General features: G+C 39.3%; 2 protein-coding genes across 2 annotated transcripts; one reads left to right on the top strand and one right to left on the bottom strand.

The window, feature by feature from the left end:
• cytip (cytohesin 1 interacting protein) lies at positions 1-5038 on the top strand. The gene is made up of 8 exons (XM_056755075.1): positions 1-283; positions 585-634; positions 730-784; positions 1397-1499; positions 1992-2085; positions 2367-2433; positions 2637-2703; positions 3001-5038. The coding sequence occupies exons 1-8, from the start codon at positions 101-103 to the stop codon at positions 3414-3416; spliced, it is 1035 nt and encodes a 344-aa protein (XP_056611053.1). The 5' UTR covers positions 1-100; the 3' UTR covers positions 3417-5038.
• An 8772-nt stretch (positions 5039-13810) lies between these two features.
• LOC130427627 (polypeptide N-acetylgalactosaminyltransferase 5) lies at positions 13811-24227 on the bottom strand. Its single transcript, XM_056755178.1, is given in 11 exon segments — positions 13811-15111; positions 17941-18084; positions 18179-18259; positions 18372-18701; positions 18781-18898; positions 20076-20195; positions 20357-20492; positions 21142-21261; positions 22179-22345; positions 22446-22922; positions 22925-24227. Coding segments are annotated over 11 exon segments (2325 nt in total). The 5' UTR covers positions 23416-24227; the 3' UTR covers positions 13811-14970.
• Between the last annotated feature and the right edge of the window lie 211 nt (positions 24228-24438).

Genomic DNA, 24438 nt, shown 5'->3' with positions numbered 1-24438 from the left:
CGGTTCCTGGCGCTCACGTGACGTGTTTATATCCGCTGTGTATACTACAGATGGGTCAGACTGGAGCCTGCAGTAGTTGTGGTTCACTCAATGAAGCATCATGACATCCAATAAGAACTTTAAAGCACCACTCAAACAGCAGCTCAGCATGGAGAGCTACATGCTAGAAGGCTCTCAGAAGAAGAAAAGCCTTTTGTGGCGACGACGCTCACTCAGCAATTCTGTCAAAAATTCAAACAATGATGAGACCAAAGGACGGACATTATCAAGGACATGCAGTCAGGTGGGATGATGAAGAAACTCTACTTGACTCTGTGTCAGGACAGAATGACATGTTCCATTGCAACGTTAAGACTTACAGCTAATTATTATTAAACTGTCAAATTTTTCCAATTCTGAACAAGTAACGATCATTCTCAATAAAATATGTATTTATTGGTTCATTCATTTGCCTTTTAAGTATTTTTGCAAGTTGTTCAGACGATACATCTTAACCAAAATTATCTTTAGAACATGTGATGTTTAACACAAATACATTTTATTACTGGTGTGAGGTTTAAGATATATGAAATGTTTCCTTGCAGCTGAGTAGAACACATTCAACATCTTTAGTGGATTACACTGATCCTCAGAGGTAAGACTGAATCGGTGTGTTATCACATCAGCTGCAAAACTTGATTCACGTAATGAGTAATTTCCATTTTTGTTGTACACTTCTGTTTTGCACAGAACAGTGATTGTATTGGAGAAACAAGACAATGAAGCCTTTGGATTTGAAGTTCAGGTATGTCGGGTAACCAATGTTTTAATGGAATCAAATGCATGCAAAAGTCGAATTGAATTATAACTAAGCGACACACTTGACATGGGCACACTTACTATAAATGTAATTGTTAAATGTTATTTGATAGAAAAAAGTGGGATTAAGATGTCTTCTTCACTTCAATGTTTAATGGATGTATAGAATCAAACATGATTCAACTAATGTTTAATACCGATTGCTTTCGTATAGTATGCTATTTTCTTTTTTTGTTATTTTAAAGTGATAGTTTAATTGAAATTAAAAACTACCTGTTTGACTTTCTTTCTCACGCAGAACACAAAAGAAGATATTTTGTAGAATGTTGTTAAAGGTCACCCATTCACTTGCCTTGGACAAGGTAGAACTTTATTCTAAATATCTTCTTTTCTGTTCTGCAGAACAAAAACTCATACAGGTTTAAAATGAGGGATAGTAAATGATGACAAAATGTTCATGTTCGGGTGAACTTTCGCTTTAGATGTGTCTTAAGTGTACGTGCACTCCCACAGACAATCCAGCAGATTGTAACCGTATTAAAAGTGTTTCTGATGATGTCATTATTAATAATCCTCTTGGACGTGTTTCTTTCTGCAGACTTACGGTCTAAAGGGCAAGAACAGTAGTATGGTGGAGATGTGCACATTTGTGTGCAGCGTGCAGGAAGGCAGTGCAGCAGAAGCTGCAGGTCTGACCGCTGGTGAGCAGGTTTTCCACATCCTTTATTCAGCGTTAACTCACCCCTCCCATCTAACCTTGTTTACACGGCACTCTCCCACCCACCCACACCACAACTGCATTTACCAGCAGCTGATGCATCAATTTTGGTCTGTTTGGTTTGCCCCCCAGAACGTTTCATGCTTTTCACTAGTGAATTAGCACAATCTTGTCAAGAACAGATTAAATGACACACCACAGGAAGCTAAATACCTGACTTAAAAATGTTTGTGTGTGTGTGTATATGTGCGCACGTGCACAGCAAAATCGGCACTGTTAAAACAGTTCAAATGAACTCTCACAGTGTATATGATCCACACGTCGAGAGTGTGTATTATTTACACCGTGAGTGTTCATTTAAACTGTTTTAAAACCGGCGATTTAACTATGTGTGCATTGTCAGAATTGTGTAGACAATGATTGTAGTGAATTAAGAGTTGCATATTGTTACAGTGTTATCTCTCTTTCACTGTAGATGATATCATTTTGTCAGTAAACGGAATCAGTATTGAAGGTGCCACCCATCAGCACATTATTGAGTTGATAAGAGAATCCACCAATGAGCTGAAGTAAGTTAAAACATCAGACACAGGATATTTCTCATGAATATTGTCTAGCCTAAATTGCACTTCCCTCAATTCTTGGAAGAAGTAATAATCCTGAGAAGGATCACAAAAAGTATTAAACTGCCCCACTGCATGGTGCTTACCTACACCAATGGGCATGTCTCAAATTGTGAGTTTTGTTTAGGAGAGGTGTGGAAATCCCACAGACTTGCATCATAACTTGAGTTTTTAAAATGTTGAATTTTGAGAATTTAACCTCTATCTTTTCGATCTGCCGTGTGAAGGTTGGAGACCGTCAGTGGGAGCGTTGTGAAGAGAATTGAATTAGAGAAAAAGATGCATTACCTTAAGGTCTGTATTTGTTCATGTAAATGTGCCTACAATTTCTGTCTATGCCCTCATTGTGTTACTGTGTATAGCCGAACATGCTTTGATGGAAAATATGTCCAGTATGCTTTACTCAGCCAGTTTAATGATGTGCTGATTAACATACTGAGAAATGTACCAGAATGACTCACAGATACATCTCGCTTTGGTATTTTCACTGTGCACAGCGAACTCTTCGTGAGAAATGGGTGGAACTGCAATATATCACACGTCAGGAAAAACTACTCACACGAGGTGAGAAAACTCTCTACACTCTATGACAGCAGTAGGTTTAAAATAGTGATGAAATACGTTTTATATTCACAATCTGCATTTGCTTATATGTGTGCATTACAGAAAACTAACTAAACTAAAAAGGTTCATTACAATAGGGTTTTGTGTGATTTTAGTGCAACCTTTTAATTTCTTTATTGGTTTTAAGAAAACAAAGCATTTTGGCCAACATTCATGTACTTTACTGTCACGAGTATGATCTTATGTTGACTGATTCAGATGCAGTACCGTATGTTTAAAAAGCTCTCCACATTTCAGGCAATCTGAATGAGAATGCTCAGCACCCATCTGTGGACTCTCTGATGTCTCTTTTGTCTCCCACGGGCCTCTCTGACCAGCGCTTCTCCAGCGACAGCAGCTGCCGTAGCATAGTGACAGATTATAGTGAGGATGGAGCTTTTCTGCCATCAGTATTTGATGACTCAAGTCCTTTCAGCCCCACAGTGTCAAATGATGGCTTCTTCCAGTTAGATCGGGGTCCTTTGCGCCCACTGAGCCGCACACGCAGCATTAGCCTGACAAGCAGTAACAGTTCACTCTCTCCAGGCTGGGAAAACTCATCATCTGTGTTTGGGACAATGCCACGGAGAGCCAGAAGAGGCAGCATCCGTAAGCACCTGCTGAAGTTCATACCTGGACTAAATCACTCCGTGGAGGAAGAGGGGAACAGTTAAAATCTATACAACCAGTGGCTGCTGGTCTGACTGAATTTAAAATGACCTGATGTCCGGATGTCATGATAATTGTGGAGCCTCTTAGCTTGAGTAAAATGAGTGGAGTAGCACATAAGCATTACAAACTGCAGGGTGAAGAGCTCTATATTTTATTTAAATTCTACTGTGGAACCAAATGCATTAACCATCACTTCTCAGGAAGTCTGCACGGTCATCAATAGCTCACATTAATATTTATAGCACAAACTGCACTGAGAGAATATTATATACATCCTCATTGCTTTTGTTGCCCTTAGCCAGTGGTTTAAAGTTCAGTCATCCTGGTTATTGAATGTTTGTTCCCCTATATGTCAGTGTTTGGACATTTTGTGGAGGGATAGAGCTATGCAGGTTTGACAACAGTATTGATTTGCAACCAACAAAAGCTTTTGATTTCTGCGCATCATGGGTAACTACAAAACCATGGACAAACTTTTTTGAAACACAAGCAGTCTAACGAAGTGGAAAGTAGACAGTTAAACTGTGCATCAAATTTTCATATGTAAAACAGAGGCACTATGTGAAATACATCTTTTTAATTCTTTTTAAGAAGTAACACATCTGTAAATGTTTTTCTTTAAAGGGATAGTTCAAAAAAAATATTTTAAATTTAAGTCATACGGGTATGATGATAACTGAATTTTTTATTTTTGGTGAACTATTACTTTTACTTGAGATTCGCTCAAGCCTTTAAATCTTTGACTATATGTAAAAGAACAGATGTAAAAGCAGCCGTCGTTATGTGATGTGGAAGTTACAGACATAGTTTCTATTTTGTCAGAGCTATTAAGCACCTTTCCTCAGCTGATCACGATCGTTTTTATTCAAAATATATTTTATATAAAATATGTAAAACCATGCATTCATAAAATTTGAATGAACTTACAATGTTGAGCCAAACAGTCATCACTGAAGTGATTCAAACAACTCCAGTAGGTAAATAAATACCTTCTGAAATGAAATGATGAGAGTGAGTTGTAAGAAAGTTGTTGTGAAATGCTAAACGTATGTTTGAAAATCAAAGACGTCACTACTTAAATTAGATATGGCGGCAAATTGATCAATTAAATATAATTAGTTGTTGTATGATTATGTTAAATATGATTAAAGCTTAGTTGTAATGAGGGTGTATGTGCTCTTTGGATTATCAACGTTTTAGATAATCAACATCAACTTCCATTAAATGAACACACAAAGACAGCACATTTTTAAGAAATTCTTTGTGTTCAGCTGAAAAGAAGAACGTCTGATACATCTGGAATGGCACAAAGAATTGAATTTTTTTTGTGAACTATTCCTTTAAACTGATGTTGTCAAATACTGTAACTGTGTGATCAGTCTCTGTGTGTCAAAACTTCAAACCACAGAGGTATAGAAAAGATCTTCATAACAGGATGTGGTCTGATACAGGTGCTACCTTACAAACTATTTTCACGTACTAGAGTGATCTATATAACGGACAGTTTCACATAAAACTGAATGTAAATACATGTATAAACATTTTTACATTTAAAACAATTTTTGTGAAGGACATTCATGTTTTGTTTGTGCTAGGTAGAAATAAAAGAAAAGATAGATACAGAGATTTTCAGAGAAAACAGTTGTGATTTGTGTTCCTGCAGTCACAGCACATACAGGATGTGTGACGTACATTTGAAAATGAATATGAATATGTTAATATGAGGTTAATCCAATACTTATAATAGTGTAATAGCATTTGAATATGGTCTAGTTTTGAAAGCATACAATATAACACGTAGAAAGTTGCAGGGTTTGAGTTTAACATATTGCATAACTCATATAAGACAAATAAATGTAAGTGCGGAAAAATGTATGTTATACTTTTTGACATGACCACTATGCTCTAAAATTGTTTAATTCTTAAAGGTGAACATAAAAAAAAACATTATTATAATAACTAGACAGGTACATTTTTGGAAAAAAAAGTGAGTGGTGCTTGCCATTGCAAAACTCGGCACTGGGCTGTTGCTTAAGGTGTTACTATTAAGGTGCTCAAGATAGCACCCCCATGTCTCTATGGTTTCAATGCAAAGATAAAGGTCTTGACTAAACAGTTGAAGAGGTTCTCAGATTGGTTGCTATTGAGTGGCTTGGCATGTGCCATTGATGATACTTCAAGCAAGATATGAAACAATCCAACCCCCATCTCTACGATGTTCCAATGCAGAGTTTTAGGACTTGCTAAATGGTTGCTAAGGTATTTTGTTTGGTTTCTAGGCAGTGGCTCGGCAGCTGCACACTTGTCATGCTCCAAGCCACGAGTTAAACTAATATCTCTACGATGTTCTGATTCAGAGATAAAAGTCTTGCTAAACGGTGCCCTGCTGCTAAACCCTGTGGCTCTGCTGCTTGTCTCCAAACCCTCTGCCACTCCATAGACCTGACCCGCCTTCCCTCCCCTGTTCCGCCACATTATTGAGGTGTCAATGATTCTTGAAATTTTTCTACTTGCGCAGAACACGTGATTGACACGAGTTGATGCAAGAGTCCATGTAACTATATCCCTTTAGACATCTTGACAATGGTCCGCGTGTCTACAATTACAGCAAGGCCAGTGATCGGCTCTCCTGCTTTTGCCAAGTGGTTGATACCCTTAGGACAACATCCTGTTGACCCTGGGTAAACATTTTAATCAACCAATCATCCATCCATCCATTTTCTACCGCTTTATCCGAACTACCTCGGGTCACGGGGAGCCTGAGCCTATCTCAGGAGTCATCGGGCATCAAGGCAGGATACACCCTGGATGGAGTGCCAACCCATCGCAGGGCTCAACCAATCAGATTTAAGAAATAAGTTTCAGTTTATTTTAAGTTTAATCTTCCAACCAGGATTAGGTGCTTCTAGACCATTGTTTTTCACTTATCATTTCCCTCTGATTTTAAGGGCAAGTTATGGATAGGGTTGGGGTTTGGTGTGGGTTTAGATTTTTTTTATAAAAATATCGTCCTTAGGTCAAAAAAATATGTTGTCTTGAGGACATCAACCACTTGGCAAAATCAGGTCGAGCGGCAGGGACCAGCATAGTTTAGTTCCAACCCAAATCCATCGGTCATCATTTTCAAGTAGTCCTGAATACTTTGGTTAGCTTGGTCAAGTGTATTCAAACAGGGTTCGAACTAAACTCTGCAGCATAACGGCCCTCAAGCAGCCGAGTTGACAAGCCCTGAATTAAAGGCTATCAAGAAGTAGATGTGTTGTCAAGAATGCATTTGGCATACTTGGCAACAGATGGAGAGTGTTTCGTACCACAATTCCCATAGACCAAACCTATTGGGGACCCACTGCTCTAGGCTGCGTTTCCCGATTACGATGGAAATTGGCACTTAAGAGCATTTTCTACGAGCCATTAAAGTGGGGTTCGGCGAAAACCACATTGAGAGCACAAACGAGACGCTCGCTCAATTCTGAGCGCTAAAAATACAAATGGGACAACCTAAGAGCATCTGCAATTTAAGTCCACAAGACTGGGTTGCACACACAAGACAGTCACTGCCTCCCATTCGGATCATAAAACCAACATAGACTAATGTACACAATACCAGTTTTAAAAGCAACAGCTCATGAGAGCACTAGCATACAGAAACAGAGACTCACCAGCAAATAAACTATGAATATAATTTATCTTAATATAAAAGTGCTACAGTGAACTAAACATATGGTACTGACCGTAGTAAATTTACCATTTATCTGATAAAATGTCACCTCTATGCAGAATAACAGCAAATATGCACAATATGTTAAATTTAAGGGGTCATATGGCATGTTTTTATGTGTCTTTGGTGTGTAATTAGTTGCCCATGCATGTATTAGAAACATAAAATTGCAAAAATTAAAGTGTCGGAACAAAAGATGCATTCTATCTAAAAGTGAATGCTCACCCAGACCTGCCTGAAACGCCTCTTGAAACCGCACCCCCACAAATCTTTGTCAGCTTGTGGTATGATTTGACTAAGACTGCCCAAATGTATAAACAAGTAAGGTGGGCGTACCAGTCAAAACAATTGCTTTGGAACCCGATGTTCCAAATATGGTGAAAGGCGTTACTTTTCCGTTACATAAAAAAATACTATTTGTTTCAGCTATGTCATATAACCCGTTTAAGACTGACTACAGTCAAAATCACTAATCTCAAATAAAGGTTAGCAACATAAACACAGTCGTAACTTGAATTAATTGAGGCACGACTGTATAATCAAACATAAATAACTTACAATTAGATGATCAAATTACATGATAACAAAGTCTTCCTCCTGTTGTTTTGAACAACTTTTATCATCTTTTCTCTTTTTTTCCGAGACTTAACAAAGTTCATCCAAATGCTGTTTTGAATGACGTTTTCTGCAGTTTTAGTTTCATGGCAACTTTGGATGCTTCTTCTGCTTTACGAGACTGCTAGTGAACAACCCCCAAGATGGCAGAAAGTTTGCAAAAGACAAAGTGCGCCCCTTCGGAAAGATGATATGATTGATCAGTTTTACAATCACTCAAAATGAATCTCTCTCATTGATTTACACAACACAACAGTGCCGTAGCCCCATTGAAGGCCCCCAATGTAAGCAGGCATTCGACTTCTTGCAGTGTGCGCAAGAATTTTGCATAGACAGCGTATTACATCACGGAACTGCAACTGCTCTGTGATCTTGAATTACTCTCATGAGACTTGGAAATCTCACATGGATAAAGTCTGCATCGATCCAGGAAGTCAAATCAAACAGGGCAATCGGCTTACTTTGTGAACCTCTAACGATATGGATGGATACCTTGGTGTAACTTCCCACTACATTACACCAGAAGCAAAGATGGCAATTGTAGTATTGGGTGTTTTACCTAACCCACACAGCCCAGCAACTCATGGATCAACCTTGCTCATGTCTGAGTGGGAAATAACCTCCAAAATTCAGTTTATGGTGACTGACAATGCATCCAGCATGGTCCATATCCCATGTTTTGCACAATATCTAAATTTGATTGTGAAAAATCCCCTAGATCAAACCCCACTCATCAATGAAATAATTCAGAAAGTCAGAATGGTAGGGTTGTTTAGATCCAGCTGCAAAGCAAAAGACAAACTTGTAGAGATGCAGGGATTGATGGGCAGACCAACTCTAAAACTGATTGAGTAGATTGAAACTAGATGAAATAGCACCTTTGACATGCTGCAATGCCCGAATAACCAACGTTAATATCAGCAAAATGTGGTGGGAATGAGTCATTCAGAGCCTTGGAACTGGCTACACTGCTAGACCCAGGGTTACAAAATGTGAACATAGCAACATTACCACCAAATAAACATTTCGCTGGATTAATAATAAATCCAAACTAGAGGAATAAGTGCATTGGGTTATAACATTTCACAAATTACTACATTCTCCCCACTTTTAAGATAGCAATCCCGGCAACACAACTAAACATAACCTGTTGACTTGACAATTTTAGTTTTTTTACAACACAAAGTATTCCAAGTGTTTGGGCTTTTGAAAAGCCCTTTGATACCTGCGGGCCTCTGGAATTTAACTCAAGGTTTCCCTTTCAATAGTCCCTGGTTGGTCCACCTGAGGACCCACACAACTGGCACTGCCACAGTCTCTCTACCAATAGTCATAGAGTCAGTGCACTACACATTGAATTGTCCAAGACAAACATTCCCAGACGCTTTCTCTTTTGATTCCGAATTTGTAGCTTCCAGAGAGAGAATTTTGTCCGAATGTCTAAGCACTATTTTGCCATCTCCGAGCTTGACCAGGTATGAGAGGGGGTCTGTCGCTTTTACAATGAACAGCTTTTGAATGGGTCCGTAAATGAAGGTTCTTGTCAACACAGCATTCTTTACTATACTTTTTTTGCTTTATTGATTGCGTACCTTTTGTTACAAGTCTGGACGCAACAGATCCAGTTTGGAACCCAGTTTATCCCGAACAGCATTTTGGCTGGACTGATTCCTGTGGTGGACTGCGGTGTGATTCTGTTGCTGAACAGTGCACATGCCACTTTGGATGCCAGACTCCCCTCACCCGCCTTTTTCATCATCTTTTTGAACACCTGTACAGCCAAGCAGTTTGAGGAGGCATGAAAAGGAGCAGAAGTGGCGTGTCTTATACCATTTTTGGCTCGAAAAGTATTTGAACTCCTTGTTTACAAAATAGGCAGCTTAGTCAGAAACTAACATCTTAGGCGGCCAATTATTGCTGAAATTCTTTCCTAAGCACTCGATAGTACTTCCAGACGAACGAGTGGGAACAGGATACACATCCATCCACTTTGAGTGAGCGTCAATGAGAATCAATTGTAGCTTTCCTGTAGCTCAGTGGTAAGAGCATTGTTAACAACGCAAGGTTGTGGGTTCAATCCCAGGGGATTGCAAATACCTATTTAAAATGTATTGGATAAAGCAATGTAAGTCGCTTTGGACGAAAGCGTCTGCCAAATGCCTAAATGTAAATCAAAAACATGTGATCAAGGAATGGAGCAGCATAATCTATGTGTATCCTTTCCCAGGGTTTCTCTGGCCACTCCCATGGATGTAGTGGTGCAGTGGATGGAGCTTTCCTTGCATTTGACATGTTGAACAGGTTTTCACCAAACCCTCAATGTCTTCATCCAGCTGCGGCCACCAGAAATAACTCTTCACCAGTGCCTTCATAAGGGAATTGCCAGGATGACATTGATGTAACTGTTGCAAAACATCTTTGTTGCCCGGTGGTGGTATGACCACCCGAGTACCCCACATGATACAGCCATTTTGCATAAGATTTTAAGTGCCCCTCCCGACAGCACCACCAGTTGTACTCGAGCTAGAATGGGGTCTTTGCCAATCCATGTGCGAACTTCCCGGCTGATACCAAGGCGATGTCCTCCATCAATAACACTTGTACCTTCAAACGTTTTTCAGGGACACAATCAGTAACAGTGCACCTACTCACGGCGTCAGCATTGGCATGCTCCTTCCCAGGCTTATAAATATAATATATTCATAAGCCTGCATTATCACTGTCCATTTCTGAATTCTTGGTGGCACCAAGTGTCGAACAGCTTTCCTTTCATTGAAGAGGGATAACAGCGGCTTGAGATCTGTGGAAATGGTGAACTGCCTACCAAACAGATACTTGTGGAAACGCTGAATGACACTGTAACAATCTCCATAAAAGGGAAGGAAGGAGTCGGGAACCGGCAAACATTTAAACTTTAATATAAATAATAACAGCCGGCGGCCCGTCACGGCCGACCGCCGGCGAACAAAACATAAATACAAAACACTAGAACATAAATACATATAAAAACACTTCGGGCCCGGTCCTCTCTCTTCGACGGTCCGGTCGCTCGTTCCTTTTATATGCTCCCAATCTCCTACGTGATTCGTGCCCGGTGTGCGCACAGCTGGTGCTAATTCACAATTACTCACCGGACTCGAACCACGGTCTCGCCCCGCCTACTTTACTACAGACACAAAGTGAGCTACTCTTTGACATGACAGTGAACCCCTCTTTGTTGAGCTGGGAGTAGTTGTGTTCTGCTGAAGTGAGAGTTCTGGACATGAAAGTGATGGGTCTCTCGCTGCCATCCTCTATTCAATGTGACAGAACAGCTCCCACTCCCATTCACTGCACTCCAGCAAATGTCCAGCTCTTTTATCCATCCCCCTCCATGTAGGTTTGGTCCGTCGGTAGACACTACCTCCCCAGGAAGTTTGTTAACCTGATTACCCAACAAACCATCACATGTGCGACCCCCAGTTTTTTACTGGCTCACCCGTATAACTTTCATGTTAAGATAATACTCTTTCAGGTCTGGGAAATTGCCCACACTACCACACTACTTTTAACAGCATGATGATTGGAGACATTCTTGGAATTCGAGCATCTACCACACAGTGCGTAGTGAAATCATCTTGCCTGTCACCAGTAGTGGCGGCCATTGTGGTGAGCTAAATTTCTTTGTGCTGGACGTCTGTGGCTTGTATTTGCCTCCCTTTGGCATAGGCTTGGCACCGAGCAAGCCTACTTTGAACATTTTTCTAATATGCTCCTTCTAACCACACCTATGGCACTGCTCTTGCATAAAACAACACTCATGTAGTTTTTCATCACCACCGCATCTGTAGCTGGGAGGGAGTGGCTCTTTTGTTCAGTGCTTCCAACTTGAGCACGGACTGTCTAGCGTACACTTCCGTGGACCCCCTAGTTTGACACTACAAATCCAGCACGTCCTTATTAGCAGTCTCTGCGGCTTGCGCAAGATTCTGCGCTTTTTCAAAAGTCAGCTCCGCTTCTGCCAACAAACGACGCTGTGTTCCATCAGCCTCAACTCCACAAACCAGCCTGTTCCAGATCATTTCTTTCAACTTGTCTCTAATGTTGCGCAAGTTCACGAAGCACCGCAACATATTCCGCCAAAGTTTCATTTGTCTGTCTTTTCCGAGAATTTAACCTGAAAAATGCTGGACATTTTCACTCTGTTTAGGGTTGTAGCGATTAGTTAACTTTACCACCAACTGGTTTATCACCTGGTTTGTCGGGGCTAAGCACATTTCTCATAAGACCATATGTCTGACTCCCCACCAAACTAAGCAGTATTGGCTGTATCTTTGCAGCGCTGTCAATCTCATTTGCTTAAAAAATAATTGTTTAAAACCTTGCAATATTCCTCCAAAGACTGAATCTTACTGTCAAAAGGAGAACGTGATCCATTTTCTGATTAAAAAAAATATATTTATTTATAAAAAATGTGAGACATGAGGCTTGATTTCTATAATTAATCTCCATTTTGCATGCCCAAAACAACACATATTTATTAAAAATGACTTCATTTAGAACAATAAAAGGAATTGATTTGAATTTTTTACTGAATACTTTATTGTCATTGTACTTCCACTCTACTTCCACACACCAAAAACATTTTGTATGCACTTCCATACTTAAATTCAACAATAAAATAACTTGAGAATGTAATAAAATACACCTTTTAAATGTTTATTACAATAATATTAATTTGTATTTCTTCCTGGGATTCGATCCAGAGGCTACAAAACACCAACCGAGAACACCACTTTACCATTTGGTAGGACAATACACACAAAGTGTACATTACAATTCATCAGTTTGTGTATCATACTTATCACTCCTGTTTCAAAGCCATTCTTGAACATGACCACCAAGTGTCACCGTAGAGACGAGTGTCGGAATGTTTAGAAGCTTCTACAGAAAATGGCACATTTGCTTAAACGGTTTCAATGTTTCACGAAGCCTCGCTCTTCCTACAACCCCTGATAGCACACATACAGCTGGCTTACGTCTATTAGACGTCTGCATTTACATCGGCAAGGCATCTAAAATGCATAGTTTGCTCATCTGCAATACGTCTCAGAGATGTCTGCTGTCAGACGTCATATAGACCTCTTGAAGATGTCTGTAAGATGTTTATGATTTAGAATGGATGTAAAGCTGCTCTTTCTAAGATGTTTAGCAGATCTTTAACAGACGTATTACAGACGTTCAGATGTTTCCGAGACGTATTGCAGATGAGCAAACTATGTATTGCAGATGTCTTGCAGATGTAAATGCAGACATCAAATAGACGTAAGCCAGATGGATTGAGCTATCTGGGACTAGTCAAGAGTACATGCTTACATTTTCCACTTTTCCACGGTGTATGCACAATCCAGTCTGGTGTTTTCCTATTAAACTTAAGCAGTTATTTAAACATGTATGTCCTATTCTCAACCTTGTTATCAAGATTTCTTCCTGTCTACTATTACTAGGCCCTTTTTAACAATTACTTCTGATGTATAAATGTCTTCCTTTCTCCTCCTGATCTCATATATCCTGCTGTCACATTCTATTAATATTGTCCTTAGCGATAACTTAAATTCTGCTTTACGAAGAAGGCTTATAGGCCTATGTATTTTTTGGGGCCTTGTCCGCCACTTTGTATTGTTTTATACTGCCCCACCCTGATTGCGTGCACCTGTGGCTTGTTACTTTGATTAGTTTGTCTATTTAAACCTCAGTGTTTCCTTTGTCTAGCATCAATCTTTGTTTTATGTTACATGGGGGTTCAGCTTGGTCTTTGTCTTGGGTCCTTGTTTTACTGTTTACTATATGGATAATTATTAAACTTCTCACTGCACGTGGATCCTCTTCCTGCCAGGCTTCCATTGTTAAATGTACAATGTAGTAAAGTAACTTTTACCCCAAATACATGAGTACAGTCCACCTCTGCTGTAAAGTTAATGTGCCTTTGTGTTCCACATTGAAAATGTCATATGGTTACACGAGAGTCAATAAATACAGAACTGTCATGTTTTTTTGTTTACTTATTTATTACAAAAATAAGTTAATTGAATTAACTCACCAACACTGATGTATAAAAACAAACATAACCATGTTCGAACCATATTTAAATGCACTTCAATAAAAATGTTGTGTATTTTTTATTTATACACACCCAAAGACATCTTACCCTTACACCAAGATGCTAATAACAAAGTAGCCAAGAGAGACCTGTGGCCTGTATCACAAAACCCGTTTGGTTTTTTACCCAGGTAAGTTTGCGCATACTCAAGTGGATTAATTTTGAGCGGGTTTCCTCGCCATGATAACTTTGGCTAAACGGCTAACCTGCTCCGGAGCTGGTCTTATTCTGGGTAAGAGATCGCAAACCAAAATTTGACTTATCAACTCTGAGAAAAGTGATGTATATGAAGCCACTTCCTGCCTATCTACCCCTTAAAAAGAAAACTTCAAGCAAAAGAGGTTAGAGAGAAATCTTTTGCTGGTTAGTGCTTATTTGTATTGTAAATTTACATTTAATAATTATAATTCAAAACACATTCAAATAATTTTTATATGAGTTGATAATTAATATTGATTTATTAATCAACACAGCACTATATTAGCTTTAACATACAAAGCTTTTTAAAGTAATGAAGCATTCATGTTATCTTTAGATTTGTAAACCTATATAAATAATTTAAATTCAGTTGATTCTGCATTGATATGTCAGTAGCTGCCTTCTCAAACATTCACAGGAGCAGTGTTTATTCCTGCCCTGTAAAAGTGTTTCAGTTCATGACATTTTTTCATAATGATCTCTTCATCTTAAACAGAAAAGTGAATTGGGCTGATCCTCGCGAAAAGTCAATCAAACTGATGGTGCTTTCCATGTTCCGTCACACCTTCAGGTGCAAGAGCCTCACAAACTCTGGATCAAACCGGAGTTGACAGAGAATGTTTATACCCAGCGTTGTGCTACAGCTGGTTTGTCTGGTTTTGTCAACTCAAAACTTACTCTTCAACTCAGCGTTTGTTCTCCTCGCTTCGAGATACAGGCCACTGAAGCCCTTCTGTCCAAAAACCCAAATATTTTTGACCGTACCACAATTATACAAACATCCTTAACTTTACAAACAAGAAAAGAACATTAAATAACCCCAAAAAACCCTGATGTCTGTGACAGTGAGTGCTGTTGGTGCTGAAGAAGTGATATTTTAAGTACATCACTGAGTGTAGTAGTGTGTGAACTGCCATTTTTGTAGAGTGTTGATGGGATCACAGCCTTTCAGGAGTATGCCATCACTATTATTATCAGCCTCCAGACACATGGGTTGGGAACGTCTCTCCATCATCAGATGTTCCGTCTAGACAGATTGATACAGAAGTCATCGGTTAATCATTGTTTGGAATCTATAGCCAGAAAGCCCTAAAGTGTTCATAAATTTTGCGAATAATGTAGTAAGTTTTATATGACAAATGTATCTCATCATGCTCATGAATGAAAGAAACATGTCTTGGTTACAACAAATGTTCACTGATGGAGGGAATGACACATTGTGTTGAGGGTTGAGGTTCAGAACATTCAAAAGGAATTTCAAATGAAAGGAAAATTGCCAGCTGGAATTTGCATGCCATTATCAGCCTGCACATATGAATGTGACATTCATCAAGTTTTATTGCTGAGGAATCTGAGAAGTGAAAATGAAGTCTGTAAATGAATGGTAACCCATACTTAGGATGTGTCATAGGCATTTAACCCATCCACAGTGAATAGTGAACACATACATTGCATGTCGTGAACACACATAGACCCGGAGCAGTGGGTAGCTATCACTTCAGCAACTGGGGGTCCGGTGCCACAACTGCCTAATGGTTAGTGTGTCCCGGTCACAACAGAGAACTGAACCCCGTTGTAGCATGACAAGAACACTAGTTACATTCATAACTGAGATGTTCTCTTTCTGTTGTTCACTCTTCGTTGTGTCAAGACAAACTGGTGTCCCTATGAAATAACAAAGGGCTGCATCATAACATCCAGCAGAGTGGACATCGAGTGTGTCACTGTTGGATGCTCATGCATCCTTTCAGAAATCGAGCTGCAGCATTTTGAACCATTTGTAGCAGGGTAATTTGAGTCTTTGTAATACCATAATAGAGCGAGATTCAGTAGTCCAATCTAGTCATAATACATGCAAGGATAGCAACTTCCAAAGACTACTCGGATAAATGCGACTTTTAGCCAGTAAGCGTAGATGGGAAAAAATAGAACCAATCATAAATTTGTCAAACTTGAGAGTGTACTGGTTATGTGTGGGTCTGTCACGTCTTTTATTTTGAAGTGTTAGTTGTAGTCATTGTCTGTGGTCTATGTAGTCTTTTGAGTAGCCCTGCCCTTATTGTTTCATTGTCATCAGGTGGGCCTTGTTTGTCTTTAATCCCTGTGTGTATATATACCACGTGTTTCATGTGTCTAGGGTTGATTATTGAATTTAGGTAATGTGTTGTCTAGTCATTGTTTTCTGGTTATTGGTTCATGTCATTGGTTATTGTTCACGTTCCCTTTATTAAATACTTTAGCTGCACTTGGATCCTGCTCTTAGTTTCATGTTTTGGCACCTAGACACATGAAACACTGTGATATATATATATATATATATATATATAAGATTAAAAAGGCACACCTGATGTCAATGAATCAATAAGGGTAGGGCTACTCAAAAGACTACAAAGACCACGAACAATGACTACAACTAACACTTCAAAATAAAAGACATGACAGACCTACACATAACCATGACATAAAAACCCACGAGAGGGTTAAAATATAGAGAGCAATGGTTTAAAACATGACGGGTAGACAGGAACATACACTAACTACACTAGACAAGACTTAAGACAACACTTGATTTTAAATTACAAATAACTAAACTAGCCTGAACTGAACTGAACAGGACACGGGACACGGGACACAGGACACGGGACACGGGACACGGGACACGGGACACGGGACACGGGACACGGGACACAGGACACAGGACACAGGAACGATACCACACAAATCAAAATGTAACAGCACAGGACAGAAAACACAGGGGCATTATAAAGGGATCAAATCAAGAGGGGAACAGGTGCAGGGCATGAAATCAATAAGAAGCAATAATGAGGACACGAGAGGGCAGGGACAAAGACGAGATCAGAGAGTATGGAAGGCCATATGTGCCAAATTGCCTCTCTCCACACAAAACATGAGGCATTGTGGCATTAGACATTGTGCGATCCTGCAGTGCCTAGAACAGCTTACATGCCCCGGAAGGGAGTCTCGGTCAAGTGAGGGAGGACAAAGAAGTCAGTTTGATGGGAATGTGCCAAAAATGGAGCGCTCCACATCTTCATCAGCACCTTGTGCACCACAGGCAGAACGAGATTTAGCATTCCGCTAATATCCCAGGTACCACTCTTCTAGCCATGAGTGCAGTGTAGATGGTGGAGGGTTCAACTGTAACCCAATGCTCAAAGAGAGCATAACTGAGATTTCAGCATCAGCTTCATGTGCTTGATCACCAGGGGGTGAGAGGTCAAGATAATCATAACTAATTAACCTAAAGCCGTCTTTCAATTTCTCAGTTATTCCTCAGATAGGATATCAAATGGGTAAAACACAAACTTGCATACATGAGCTAAAAACTGACGTGAGATTTGATTTCAACCGCTTTTGTCTTTGCGGTTTGTTTTGTAAATGAGGCCCGTTGTGTATATCTCTTGTCAAATAGCAGTAGAGAACAATATTCAATATTGGTAATATTGTACTAGTCGGTTCAAATGTGAGACAAAATGAATAAACACAATAGAGAATGTGAAGCTGACGTGACACCCTATGTTCCATGTTGCAGTGGCGGCACCATCTTAGAAGGATCATACTCTAATGCTATTATTGTTTTGCTATTATTGTTTAATACTCTTACTTGTTTTGTTTGAAAGAACGCATCTGCGTTATTTTATTACAGTTTTTAACACAGCAATATCGGCCTACCATAGTTGTATTTCCTAATCATACAAGAAAAACAAAACACTGGATTAAACGCATTAGCAGCCATCCTCCCAAGATGGCGCAACATTCAACATGGCGTGGCATAGCTTCACATGCTCTATTATTATCCACTATCCTAGGAGATCAGATTTTGCCCATTACTTACCAAACCTGCACTAGACTTGTGCCCCCAGCGTAGGTGTGGCTTGGCGTTGTCACATGGTTCCATGGTCACGTGCATATCGCGGGGAGCCACACAGGAAGTGTTGTGTCGAAGGAGCCTTAACCAGGTGTAACTAAAGTGCTGACTCTGAGAGGGAGAATACAAGCATATAATGATACGGAGCATTCATGACACTAGAGAACACTACAGACAAGACAATTATCTGATCATTTGAATTTACCTTGTTTGATAGATCACATTTATCAAAAGACAGAATGCCATTTTGAAAGATCAAACATTTTCTGGTCCCAACGTTAAATATCTAAAGAAGACAGTAAAGAGATGTAAATTAGTAATGTAGAGCATTCCAACTGCAATGATGTAATTTAAACAATTTAGTGAAGACCTTTGCAGTAGTATGTTTTTCCACCTACCAGCCCATCTGCATTGACCAAAGGGGCATTAAGATCTGGGTAGACATTGTCCAGGTACCATTTAAAGCTCTTGCATTTGAGATTTTCTCTTAGTTTAATCTGCTCCGTCAAATTCCCTATATCAATTATGCTCTTGTCCAGCAGGTGATGGTAGCCATGACTGTAGAAGATCTCTTTATATTCATCCAACCACACCTCTGCTACCCTGGCCAAGTTCCTTTCAACCGTCTTCACACGGTCTTTAGGGAATTTGTAAGGGTTATCGCCACGGAAAATGTGGCCCACTCGAGAGCAGGGGATAATCTCAATCTCACCACCACACATCCAGATCTAAGGCACAAATTTACTATTCTTAGTTTTAGATAAAAAAGCAAGTGACCTTGGTAATGTATGTGTATCGTTGGCTTACCTTGAAAGAGATTTCCATGTTTTCACCTCCCCACACATCCAGGCCTGGGTCATATGTCCCTAGTTCATAAAAATATTTCTTATCTATAGAGAAAAGACCACCTGCCATAACAGGACACCTGTGAAAATATAAAAAAACATAACAATAAAGGTGCACTCAGAACACACTTGAGCTTCTGCCACACATGCCGAGACATAACATTACTCGGGACTGTTGTATTGGTTTCCATTATTGTTTTGAAGGTCCCAACCTTTTCCTATCCCAGTGTATATAAAGATAGTTATTAGTAAGCCAATCATAGCCAATCATATTCCTCTGAAATATCCAAATAATGGCATCATTTACTTTTCTTACTCGGGGTCATCTGGTTTAACATTTTGGAAGCATCTGGAGAGACACACACAACAAAAAAGCATGGAATTCATGTTGATTGACCAAACCGTTTTTATTTACCATGTCAAAGGTTGTAAAGTATAACCAGTGGATATTTTGGACTAAAATTATGATGTTGATGAAGTTCCTTGGTCTGCCATTTTTTGAACAATGTTGTAAAATGCAATATGCATCATCTGGGAAGACTCACATCTAATCATTATCAAAAGCATATGTTAGGATCTATCTTTGCAATTCGTTGCTGTTGAAAATGAACCTGTATGTGATTGATGGTAGGCCTATTAGACATTGTTACACCTGATCAACATGAATTCCATACGTTTTGTTGTGTTTGGCTCAAGATGCTTCATAGAAAATGTTGTGCAAACCTATAGGATACCACCATTAGAAAACTAAAGGTACCATTGTTATAGATATTTCTTGGCTCTATCACCAAACTGGCGCAGGAACAGCATATATTTGGTGACAGCGCCATCTGGTGACCAAGCGTTATGAACAGCTGCAATGCAAACTTTAAAGGTATTTTAAATTATAGTTATAAAACGATATATATATTTATGTAATTCTTATGATCTATTTGTTTATCCTGTCTTGATAAACTTTCCACATGTGTTGAGTGTATTTTTGCCAATCCTACTGAAAATCTTCTTAAAGCTGAGCTTTAGTTTATACACCAATAATATACAGTTTCTTTCACATTGTCAGTTGTCTAACAGACATCACTATTGGCTGGCACTGTAAATATATTATCTTTATTGTTAGTAGTACTTGCTAGACACAGCTAATTATGGTAATACTAAAATATAATTGAATACTAAATTGTTTGAGAAACCGTATCCTATATCTAAGCAGCCTACTTGAAATAATTATCTACTCAATATGCTGCAAAAGTCTGATGTTACCTGATGGGGTCTGAATCTTTCATCTGATTCTTTCTGATATATTCTTCTGGCAGAGCGCTCCAGCCAAACACCAATGGCCATTTGAAAATCCCTCTTTGGAAATTATCAACCAGCATATAACTGCATGGACAAAAACAGGAAAATTATTATTATTATTTATAAATGTTGTCAGTTCAGTGCAGCTCAGAAATCATTCACTGTACAAGATCTTATTTTGTAATTACCATAATGATAATATGGTAATCAAACAGTATCATGGAACAGCCACAGTGCTTCATTACCTCATGTCCTTATCGTTGACGACCTCAATAACGGGACAGACAACTTTTCTGTGGTCCATGTAAACTCTTTCTAAAAGCGGCTCCAGCCATCCTATGTTACACTCAACATGAGAGTCCAGAAATGTCAAGACTTCACCTGGCACAAAGAACATTGTTACAGAGATGATAAGAGTTATGTATACCTCAGAATAATAAAAGGCAAAAATTGTTAACTTGTCAGCAGAATAACATATTTAGATAAAAACAGAATAATATGTAGTAAACTACTATATTTGAGCCCAATAACTGGGGTGTGAAGGCACAAACTAACATGTGTTTGTGACACGGACCTTTTACATAGTTACACAGGGTTGAGCAATTTGTGCTTTTGGCATTTTTCTCTCACTGTCAAAAGATAGTTTCCTGTTAAATTGTGGAAAGTTTTGATGTGTTCACATGGCGATACTGGACATAAAGTACTTTGGCGACATGAAAGTAAATTTCATCATCGATTTTTTAGTTAGGGGTGTAAGTCACAAAATGTGTTAGAGTTAACCAACTCGTTGGGTAACGTCAACATGTCGCCAGGAGCTGCTTTAGGAACTTTAGGAGACTTTTATCCAAAGTGTCCTTTAAACTATACATTTTGTCATGTGTGTTCCTTGGGATCAAACCAATGATTTAGCACTGGTAAGGCAATAATCTACAGCAAGACTCATTTCATTGTTCCTAGCTAGTTCTTCTTTAGAAAGAAGCTTTGCTTTTTTTATAATGAAGCAGACTGAACAGAACTGAATGCTACTGACCTGTAGCGACATCGGCCCCAGCAATCCTGGCTCGGATGAGGCCTTGTCTTTCTTTAAGACGGACGATTCGTACTTTAGGAAACCGAGACATGTACACGTCCAGCTGATCCTTCAGGTAGTCTTCAACACATACAGAAAATAACAAAGATATGAAGGATTAACACTAACCAGTACGCTGTAAAATTTCCCCGTGGATGTTTTTCAAATGTACATAACAGATTTTCAATCAAATATCAAAGTCTCCAGTCATTGACTTTTACTAAAATTGTGTTATTTACAACCCCCTGTTGTTAAGAAAGTACTTGGACAAAGCCAGATTAAATACAGGGCATTTATACCTACATTATAAGTACCATCGGGTCAAATTGACCCACATAAAGACTTTATTGTTGTGCTGTCATTGAGCAACGTGTTGGCTTACTGTAAACAGACACACATTGCACATTCAAACGAGGTTGTATTATCCTAGTCATAAACGTTCAAACTTTCAGTGGCTTTAAGGATATCAGATACTTTCCCGCTGAAGTCCCAACCAGACACATATGTACATCTGTGACTACGTGTCAATGTTTACAACTACATTTTTTTTATATTATGGTTAATTCATATGTTTTTCTTACACAGCTTACACAACAACTAAATGATGAAATACATGACACACTTCATTACATTCTTGTGCATAAATCTGCAAAATGATTTCTGATTTCCAATAGGATATGTTATGGTGTAATAATGTTGTAACATGTAATAAGACAGATTGTTACTTGTGAGAAACGAATGTGTTTGCAATCGAGAAAAACTGTAAGATGACAACCCAAGCCTATTTAGTTTATCTCAGAAGTAGTGCTATTATAAATGAATCATGGGTAACTGCAATTAAAAAGAAAAATAATAATAGCATTTGTAACTCAACACTTTTGAGTGACACTGTATTCATGATGTGTCACTACAAAGAACAAAACTACCATTATGCAGACCTGTGATACGTAAACGGAATTTACACATTCATTTATTATTACAACAGATTCATTTCCTACCTTTGGTGCTGCAGTCATCCACCAAAATGACCTCCTTCAGCAGGTGCGGAGGAGACCTGTTGAGCACACTGTGTACAGAACGCAGCAAAGTGGACCAAACCTCATCCACAAAGCAGAAGATCACACTGGTAGAGGGAAGGTCATCATGAACGAGGCTCTCTGAGCATCTACAAAACAAAAATAAATTGCATAAATTGGCATCTTTTTCTTGCCATTGCAAAAATCTGTCATAATCTGCAGGACTCTTGGGTGAAAGTTAACACTCACAAAGGGGGTCTGGTGTCCGGAATGGCCCTGTCTACTGGTATCTGATCACTCAGGAACACGTTAAAATATCCTTCGTTCCAGCGACTTCGGCTCTCGAGTTCTTTATCTCTGGGGACCTTTGCAGGATGTCCAAACTGTCCGATAGCTTCCGGGTCTCTGGGCCGGTCAGTCACATCAAGGGCCATGATCTTATGAAGCTGTCCTGATCTTCTCATCCTTACATCGGTGGAGTTAAATAGCAGTGCTGCTTCCTTTGATATCCCGTGAAGGTTAAGTTCAATTTGTTTTTGAATGAAATGCGTTTTAGTTTTGTTGGAAGAATGCGCTTTCGTACTGTCAATAATGATGTCTGATTTATCACTCCCAAGTTTTAGCAAATTATTGACTAGGTTCTTACGTAAACCAACATCCCTATGCGGCACTACTACTGTGTCATTCCTATGATATGCTTCATCATCTAAATGTGTTTCTTTCATCTTGGCCACGTTTTTTGCTTTGACATTGAACATAGTATTCGTTTCGTTGCTTTTTTTAGGATGATGACAGTTGTTTCTTTCACGACTGATTTCATGGTTATATGCACATTGCTTTGATTGATGTCCTCCTTATAAGCTTTCCCAACATTCAACACTGGATTCAAATGGTTCAGTGGAAGAGTCTTGGTTTCTGGTCTTGCCTTCGCCCCCTTTCTGTACACATCGATGACATTTCTATCAAACCTACTGCCCTTTTTAATAAACGGCCTTTTGTCTATGTTTACGGCTTGCAGTGGATGTTTAAAGCCCTTATCCTCTATATTGTCTCTCCTTCTTCCCTGATTCTTAGACAACTCTCTCTCTTTGAGATCCTGATTTTCATCGTTGAAGGACATCCTCAGTGCCGCGATATCAAAAAGTAACCAGATAACAGAGGCGACAAACACAAATGCCAAAACCCTTTTACTGCCCCTGAAATACTTCCGAAACTTCATTTTACTACGTAAAACTTGCAAAGTGTCACATTCAAAGAGTATTTGCACAACACCAAAATACGATTGTCAACCTTTTTGTCGTTTACAGACACATTCTGTCATTTAAAACCAAGTGATACATTACTGTTTTAAAACAGTAAGCCAATGAGGAAATTAATAGGCTGACACGTAATCGTTCTTGACAACATGCGTCAAGCATGTCTCATGGTTACACGGTGTAAATATCGCGATAACGGGAACGGGGTTTGGTATTACCTGTCAATACAAACTGTGTTCATTTTGTTTCTATTTACTGTCGCATGGACAAACTAAGAGTGAAACTTGTCTTGTAGAAGTTGTCAGTACACCCGAAATATGTGCGCGTAGCCACAAAGGGGCGCAAGTCTTCCTGTAAACTCCTTCTCCTCAAACATGACGCCGTGGCAACATTTCGGAAGTCCGATCATCTGAGGCGAGCTGTTCTCCTGGCACACTTGAGCGATTTGGGGCTCAGACTTATATTACTGTATATCCAAACTTTACTTTATGCACGTTTGATCCAAGAAGCGCAAACAGACCGCATGGCGTGGAACGCTCGCGCAGTGTGAAACTTCCTCATGAGATCCACGTCGAAAAGTTTGCAATCGCGCACGCAGTCTTGTCAAGTCTTCCAGTTTTCCACTTGTGTCGATAATCCACTCATTCACGTGAGACACACTTATGAGACACACTTATGAGACACGCTCAACGTCCTCCGGTAGCTTTGAGGCAGATCCAGTCAGACTCCTGCTCTAGACCCGATCAGACCTGCCCTGTTTTACACGTAGGTAGCCTACTTCTGTGACTACGTGTCATTGTTTACAGCAACATTTTTGACAATTACATTCTGATCAGGGTGTGGCCATACAATTCCATTTTTAGGAAGAATTGTATATGTTGCAAAAATAATAATATCATATAATAATTTGATATACAGAATAGGCTACTGTAGCCTACCATGTATTTCCATTCAGATCTTTTGGAAGTACTTTCATTAATATTGGT

Source organism: Triplophysa dalaica, chromosome 8 (assembly GCF_015846415.1).
Source record: "Triplophysa dalaica isolate WHDGS20190420 chromosome 8, ASM1584641v1, whole genome shotgun sequence".
Taxonomy (NCBI): Eukaryota; Metazoa; Chordata; class Actinopteri; order Cypriniformes; family Nemacheilidae; genus Triplophysa; species Triplophysa dalaica.
The sequence above is the reverse complement of the archived record's forward strand: the minus strand, read 5'-3'. Positions and strand labels throughout refer to the sequence as shown.

Bases quoted from the DNA above. Each gene is read 5' to 3' on its own strand.
- cytip (XM_056755075.1), top strand. From the start codon at position 101: ATGACATCCAATAAGAACTTTAAAGCACCACTCAAACAGCAGCTCAGC. The intron at 1,500-1,991 runs GTGAGCAGGTTT...CTTTCACTGTAG, and splicing joins AGCTGCAGGTCTGACCGCTG to ATGATATCATTTTGTCAGTA. The intron at 2,434-2,636 runs GTCTGTATTTGT...CACTGTGCACAG, and splicing joins AAAAGATGCATTACCTTAAG to CGAACTCTTCGTGAGAAATG.